The following is a 7,926-nucleotide window of genomic DNA, read 5'->3' on the forward strand; positions in this document are numbered from 1 at the left end:
AGCGTCGAGCTCAGGTCTGTGAGTCAGAAGTGCTCGTTAACATGGCAAAAAGTGACGAACAGCACCTCAGTGTGTCCAGCCGTCAGCCCGTCGTGCCTTTGGGTGTGCGACAAGGGCAAAGGCTGTTTCATCGTGCTGTGATAAACTAGCGTTGTGCTGAATCTAATCCCGTTGTGTGAGGTGTGGATGGAGGCAAGAGTTTTTGTCTTTGCAGAGGTTTAATTTCCTCACTGCGTAGGTACGTGTAGGCATTTGTGAGTTATCACAGTAGTACTGCAGGTGAAACCACACAGAACGAACAGCAGCAAATACACATCGTCCAGTATTAACACAGGATGTGTGTATGCACTTACTGAGGTGAACCTGTGTATAGACACTGCTTTGCTTAGCAACCAGAAGCAGTAGGACGCTCAGAGGTGAGTATGTCGCTGTTTGCCCGTGCCCTCAATGCTGGGTCTTGTCGTGAACATCAGTTGCTCCCCCAGTGTGGGTTGAGGGAAGAGGATGCTGCGTGTGAAGCTGGGTTGTGTTGCCAGTGTACAGTGGCAAGCCAGGCCAGTTCCAAGAGAGCTTTTAAACATTGCAAAGGCCAGGAGATGAAGAGGGGGAGGAGGCTTCTTCAGCAGCTGGAGAAGTGCTCTGCAGAGGCTGCTGGTGCTGCCTCTTCTGTTGGACAACCTGAAGTTGCCCTCAGCAAAGAGGAGAGCAAGGAGATCAGTTGGGGTTTCAGAGCATGTACCTGCCAAGAGCAGAAATACCGTCTCTGGTGAAGTGTGATGAGCGGTGCCGCAAGTGAGAGAAGCCTTGTCACAATTCAAAGAGCAAGACGGAACAAAACTGAAGGCATGGAAATGAACCGAAGCTCCGCAAGTAAATATGTCATTCAAGCTCTGATCCTTTCACGTGCGTTGCGCAAGGTTTGTTGGTTTAGTACTGCCAGGAAAGCTGGCTTCACCACTGGCATTTGTTCTCGCTTTGCTTTTGAGGTGGGTTCTGCTGCAGTGAGCTTATGGGATGAAGATGTTTCCCCTCTGTTACCTGACCTCGTGGAGTCAGTGGCCATGTGGCTGTTGGGAGCCCTTCCAGCACTGGGCCTGCACTGGTTCACCCTGCTGAGGAGGGGGGTCAGGCAGCCCAACTGCTCTGGAGCAGCCCAGGTCGTCTTCCAGGTGGCACCTGGGTCCTTGCCCAGCAAGTGCCCAGACAAGCTATCTTGGAGGACTTTGGGTTCTGCATCGGGCCTTAAACGTGTCTGATCTGCCCCTTGTGTTCAGTGCATTTGCGTGGAGATGAGCACCTTGATGGATCAATTATGTGTATTTCTGGTTCTTTTCTCGACTTCCGTGTGACTCTTGGTCAGCTGTTGCCTCTTGACCAAGAGTGCTTTTATGTCCAGGGCTGTAGGGTTTCCTTACAAGGCAAAGTCACGTCTGCTTTGCAGACTTTGAGATTTGCTTTCTGTGAGGGTGGTTATAACGGATGTGGAGAAAGCTGCTCCTCCCACCAAGTGGACCGCTGGTGATTCTGCCTGGCACACTGACCGCTGCCTTCCGCAGCGGCACACGGGGAGGCCGATCTGTCCTTGTACTGGCTGAACGCAGCACAGGCTGCACTTTCAGAATGGGACTTGTTCAGACGCGGAGCTTGAGGGAATGTGGAACTTGGCACCGTTTACACCGGAGAAAAGGGGCTTTTGAGGAGGCCAGAAGGAGCAGCCTGGCAGGAGCTGGGGAGATCGTGTGTGTCCCATGCAGACCAGGCATCTGCTGCGTGGAGCTGCTCCTGAGCATGAAACTGAAATCAGACGGTGGGCTTTTCAAAAAGTTATCTGTGCTAAAAACCAGTGACGTGTTGGGTTGTCCTGTAGGTCAATATATACTGGGAATACTGGTAAATAATAGTCCATGCTTGCTTAGATAATAAAGAACACCGGGTGGGTGTGTGTGTAAACCCAAAACCAACGACAGAAACCGTGTTACAGTTCTAATGGTGATGTGCAGCGTCTAACTGTTCTGTCAGGAGGTAACTTGGGGCTTACCTGTGCTGTTCACATACTGCGGAGCAGGAGCTTGACACCCTGCTCTGGAAGTCTTTTTATTTGGCAATTTTCTCCCAACACCCTTCAGGTCTTTTCTTGGAGCTGGGCTGTCAGGGTGACATCCTGTGCTAAGGTGTTTTAATGAGTGTGTTTAAAGTACTTACCCAGGTGAGGTGGCAGCGAAAGCTGGGGAGCCCCTAATGAGCCCGCTGTGTTGGTGTGGTCAGGTCACTGGTTTTAAATAGGGGTTTTACCAGATCCCTGTCACAGCTCTCCCTTCACTGCCTGCTCCTCTCACAGGTCCATCGAGCCGCTGGTGTGGTTTTCCCCAGAGTTCTGTGGTCTCTGGCTTTCATACGGCCGGCTCAAGCTGCAGTGTGTCAGACCGGAGACAGACTGGCTGCTCTTCCCGTTCGCTTTCGCAGTTCTCAGTAATGCTGAGCTAGATGTTTTTCAGAAGATGCAGTTGCCGTGATGCCTTACAGCACGTTACTGCTTGACCCAGCACGGGAGCAGAACTGCCCAGTGCAAATTTGAAGCTAAAATAAAGCGAAGCCCGTGTTGTGTCGCTCGATGAGGGTGGGCTAGGCCAGGCGCCACCCTCGGGATGAGTTCCTGACCTGTTGGGTAGCTGGTTTTACAACCTTCAGGCAGGGTGTGAATGAGCACTTTCCTCAGACGTGTTCAGCAGTGTCGAATTTTGATTGTGCGTTTGTTTCGAGGACGGAGTCTCTCGCTGGGGTGGCCGCTGTGGGTGTAGAGTGCTGCGTACTGAGAGGGAGCATTGATGAGCAAAAGCATTCGTGTGGCACAGCGCCAGTTTTTTCTGTGTCATCCTGAAACTCCTGCTTACAGCACAGATCTCATTATTTTGTCTAAAAAAAGCAAAGCATCCAAATACTATTAATCTTAATGAAAGCCTACAATGCAGTGAGGCAATTAGTGAGACACACGGAGTACAGGCTAGAACCTTGGAAAGTAGCAGCTGCTTTCAAGTGCACTTCATACTTCTCAGTTCTGCAGGATGGAGGGACCTTCTGCAAAAAGCAGCAAGACGTGGTTTCAGAGCCTGTCAGGGGCTACGTGGAAAACTTGGTTTCCCATAAAAGCTGTTTCATAAAAGCCACAGCTTGGTTTGTGGGAAAGGAAAAGCCCCTGAGCCTGGAAGGGGCTGCAGTTCTCTGCTGATGCGGGTTCCTGAGCGGAGCCGAGCTGGGTTCCTGAGCAGTACCAAAGGCAAGGTCAAACAGACGTGCCTCGCCCTTCAGACGAGGGTCCCATCCCCTGGCAGGTGCTTCTGAAGCCCCTGGGAGTTTGGAGTTCTCCGCTTCTCGGAGCAGCTGCCCAGGAGTGATGGGCTGGCTCCAGGCCCTGTTGGTGGCTCCTCGCCGTGCGTGTGTTGTGGTGCTCCTGCCCGGCATTGTGGTGCTCCTGCCCGGCGCTTTGGTGCAGCCGGCACACCCTGACCCAGCTCTGGCTTCGGGGCTCTGCCACGAGCCCACGGAGCACTTTGCTCCCTGAGCAGCGGAAAGGGCGAAGCGTGCGGGAGGCTGTGTGTCACTCTATCCAGACAGCCACCTTCTCTTCTAGGAAATCTCAGTTCCTGGAGCCCTCCTTTAGAACGTGGTTTCCATTCCTCAATTCAGTGATGTTTCCCTGAGCCAGAGTTTTTAACGGTTTGGGGGCTGTTGCTGTCTTTTCCTTGTATTTTTTTTCTCTCTTTTTTTAGCAGATGGCGTTTAGGCCTCTCCGCTTCAACAAACGCTTTTGTGTGGGCTAGTTACTGGCTGCACTAACCTACTAGTAAGGTAGAATTACCTAGAATTGAACCAAAGTGGTTCTCAGGGTGACTTGATTTTCTTTATCCTTGCAGATGTACAAAGCTCCCTGTTCCAGGTGAGAAGGTGTTTCTGACAGCTCCGCATCGCTCTCGATGTGGAGTGTCCCTGGGAACGCAGATGTGTTCAGAGCGATGTTTGCCTCTGCCTTTGAAGCTGTCAGTTGTAGCTCTGGGAACAGGTCGCTGCTGCTCACGTGTAGAGGAATTGCTCCGGTATCCGTGTGTTTGCCATAGCGTAAGAACCGCAGTGTCCCAGTCCCGACTCTCCGCTAGTAGTGGCGTATCCGGCTCCTCCTGGCAGTTTTACCCTGAGAATGGCAGGATGCTGATCTTTTTTTACCTGACCTTTTTTTACAGAATCCTTGTGCAATCCTTGGCTATTCAAACACTATCTGAGGCATTTCCTTGGCTTATGTTTGGAATTTGCACCTTCTACCCATATATTAAATTTGGAGGCCTTGACAGCTGCCTTGGCCACCTTCTGATTTCTTTCCCAGCTTTCGTAAGAATTGCTACAGCAAAAAGAAAAATGTGTCAGTGTTCACTCTTGACAGAGTTTGGCATTTTTGAGAAAGCGCTGCCCTTTTCTTCCTGGCTTGATACCCATCACTCCCCAGCAGTACCCTGAATTATGACTTATTTATTCATTTATTAATTAAGGCAGCCTTCTGGGCAGCAAACCCCAGCCTCTGGTCCAGCCTCTTCCACCTTGTGCCAGCCCGCATTCAGAACACTGTCCTACAGGCAGTATTTTTGCTGTCTGTATCGCGTATGCGCAGGAGCTGCTCCTCTGCTGTCCCCTGCCTGGCGTTTCTTGTGCCATGCCAGCCCCAATCAGAGCACTCTGGTTGCCATCGCCGTCTCTCCTCCCTGTGCTCTCAGGGGAGGACGCTGTGTGAAACACAGTCTTCGTGCTGAACATTCTGGGGTGTTTTCCTGGCTTTGTTCTCTTCTTATGAGATGACTTGACTCGTGTCCCTAGTTGAGTGTTTCCCATCTGGTATGACTGAGGGTGTGGGCTGAGCTGTGGTCTTAATTTGATCCCAGTTCTTTGTCTTCCACTGAAAAGAAAACAAATCCTCGCACTCCTGAGCGATGGGTGCACCTTCTGCTGAGGTGTGTTTGCGGTTGTTCTCCTCTGAGAACAGAACACTTCAGTTTATTGAGCAGGTCAAGCTGTGCTGGCACTTGATTTCCTGTGTGCGTGAACAGAGGTGCTGGTTGTGGAGGTGTGTGTGAACCTGCTGGGCCTTACCAAGGCTGTAAGTTGGAATAGCTGTGATGGTACCTGCCCGTCAGCTGTGCAGGGTGTATTTCTAGAGCCGTTCTGGGCATGGGGGTGACCCGTGTCATTGCCGTGGCTCCTGCTCTCACTGGTCTGAGCACAGAGGGTGTAAACTCGCTGCTTGTGACCCTGCAGGAGCTGCTCTGCTTTGGTTTCTGGAGAAGGTGAAGGGAATTTCTGTCACTGAGAAGGTTGGAAAGGCTGGATTAAAGTTGTAAACTCTTCAGAAAGATGTTTCGATTAAACGTGTGCCTGGTTTTATTTGATCTTCAAAGACAAACTTCTGTTCTCTGGTAACTGTTCTCTGCCAAGTAATTAAGAAGTGAAAAGCAGGTTGATATTACGGCTGACTACGAGTGTGATTTTTCTTAAGCTCGTTGTTTCCTGCGTTCCGGAGATTCCACGAAAAAATATTCATCATGGGGAAGATGAGTGCGTGCCAGCAGAAATGGTGTGCTGATGTGTTTTGTTCCTGGAACAGCTTCCATGACTGCTCCATGAGCGTTTAGAATCACAAAACTTGGACAATTACACGCCATCAACCTTTAACTGCAATTCAGTGTTAGCTCACTGGGATCAGTGCTGCTCTGGCTCAGTCAGTCATTCCCAGGGTCTGAACTGTCTTCTGGAAGTCACCATTCCCAGGCGTCTCCTCGATCGTGGAGATTTCTGAACGCAGACAGGTACTTCTTGCTGGGCTTTTAACGCTCAGTGCAGACCCGTTTCCTCTCCAAGGCGTTTAACTCACTGGTTTTCTCCCTTTGTAACAAAATGCTGGGAACAGTGGTGTCTAAACTTCGCCTGGTTTCAGTCCAGTGTGGCCATGGCTTTCTCTGGTTTACATTTCATGTTCTCACACGTGGATCTGTGGTGTTTGCTAACATGCCCGTCCCGTGGTGCAGCTCCTGTGGCTGCCAGGAGAGTTGGCTGACAGGGAGAGTTCACAGCCAAAACTTGGTCTTGATTTAATGCCTTGAAGGGGAGAATTGGATTGTCTAAATGTTCAAAACAGATCAAGCTTGGAAAAAAAAAAGACCATTTTAGCAGCATAGTGGTGGTTCTACTTCTCTGAGTTGGAGGGTGGAAGCTCTGTGTGTGTAGTAGGGGGTAGAAGCCTGGAGCCTGGGGACGAACATGCAAACAGAGCAACTGTGTAGTGAAGCTTCTCTCAAATGCTCTGCCAGGCCCCAGCGTGTGGGGACTCAGGGGTGTTTTCCACAGCTCCTCTTAACTAATGCAGGGCATTAGTTAAGGGCAGGGTTAGTGCTGTAGGGGTGCCAGACCTGGGGACAGGCGGTAGATTTGGGTGCCACTGACAAGGTGTGCAGCTACCCAGCAGCTGCTGGAGAAGCCCTCTCCTGGGATCCGCAGTGGAGAGTGCTCCTGGCTTGGCTAAAGAACCCACGCTTAACCTGCTTCCTCTTGTCTCTCCCTCAGGAGTACAAACAGAAGCTTGCTCGAGTCACCCAGGTCCGCAAGGAGCTGAAGTCCCACATCCAGAGCCTTCCCGACCTGTCACTGCTGCCCAACGTCACGGGAGGGCTGGCACCGCTGCCGTCGGCCGGGGACCTGTTCTCAACAGACTAAACAAATGGTGTCCCCAGTTTCCATTGTTACCAGCAGAAGACAGACAACTGGTGTTGACTGGAAATCCAGTCTTCCAAGATCTACGGTAGGAAGGAACTTGCAGACCCTGCTTTTGAGCTCTCGGCTGCCCGAGCTCTGTGTACGCTGGCTCACGGGAGGGGAGGAAGAGGAGCTGGTTCGTGTGAGCTCTGGAGTGGGGACAGTCCATCTAGGCAAACTTCCCTCATGTTTTCCCTTACTCTTTAGTTGCTGTTTGCTCTTAGCACTTGTTTCCCCACAAAGCCCTGAGAATCATGTGCATAGAAACCGGGAGGGCCTTCAAAGGAAGGTTGACCACGTAACGTTTGTCCTCTGTGAAGGTGTTGTGCTGTGGCTGAGCGGGCCCTGCCGGGGTTAGCTGGGTTCGGAACCTCCTCTCGGTGGCATCGAAGGGGGCGTGTGTGTGCACAGGCGCTGTGCCGGGGCGGGCATCTGTGGAACCCTGGTGCAAGACGTGTTTTTATGCAATCCTCAGTTCCTCACGCTGCCGTGGGACTGAGGTGAAGATAGTTCTGATTTGGCACGTACGGAAATCGAACCTCACCCCAGGTAATAAAAATAATCAGTTTTTCTGTGAGAGTTAGAGAGAGTCACAATGTACTCTGCCGAGCGACACAGAACTGGATGTTACCTAAACGAGCGGAGGCAAGTTTTGTTCCAGCCACCTCGGGTTTATACCACGTTTTTCTTCTTGGATACACAGACTTGGATGGTGGCAGAGGCCAAGAGGTTGGAGAGGTGTATTCAGCTGTGACCGCCCTGTGACAGGCACTGCCTGGCCTGCTCACAGGATAGTCACCCTGGAAGTACTGTTCTCTGAATTCTCTCTGTGGCTTTAGTGGAGTTGTTTGAATCACAGGAGTTAAATGTGGTATAAATACTGACTGATGTAGAAAATAGACCCTGATAACCTGCACATGCCCTGTGTGTGCACACACCGTGTCCATGCATGTAGGTGTTAGGAGGACGTGCTTCATCTTAATCTTGTGTCACAGATTCTTGCGAGATGATTTTTGTAATCGGGAAAAGCCAAAAAAAAGAAGAAAACCCAAACGGTGGCCGATTTCCACCATCGTGATGTCGTGGTGCTGCTGGCCGGTGTTGGAGCTGCCGCGGCTGACGTTACATGTGAGACGC

The 7,926-nt window shown here is 51.2% G+C and overlaps 1 protein-coding gene across 1 annotated transcript in view; it reads left to right on the forward strand.

Moving 5' to 3' along the window:
* Positions 1–6,916, forward strand: part of RPRD1B (regulation of nuclear pre-mRNA domain containing 1B) — a gene marked incomplete at its 5' end in the record, with an annotated part of 20,543 nt that extends 13,627 nt beyond the window's left edge. Inside the window, one exon of the mRNA XM_010135711.1 lies at positions 6,601–6,916. Within this exon, the coding sequence (XP_010134013.1) occupies positions 6,601–6,750 (150 nt within the window). The remainder of the gene's footprint in view (positions 1–6,600) is intronic.
* Between the last annotated feature and the right edge of the window lie 1,010 nt (positions 6,917–7,926).

Source organism: Buceros rhinoceros, unplaced genomic scaffold (genome assembly GCF_000710305.1).
Source record: "Buceros rhinoceros silvestris isolate BGI_N320 unplaced genomic scaffold, ASM71030v1 scaffold37154, whole genome shotgun sequence".
Lineage (NCBI taxonomy): Eukaryota > Metazoa > Chordata > Aves > Bucerotiformes > Bucerotidae > Buceros > Buceros rhinoceros.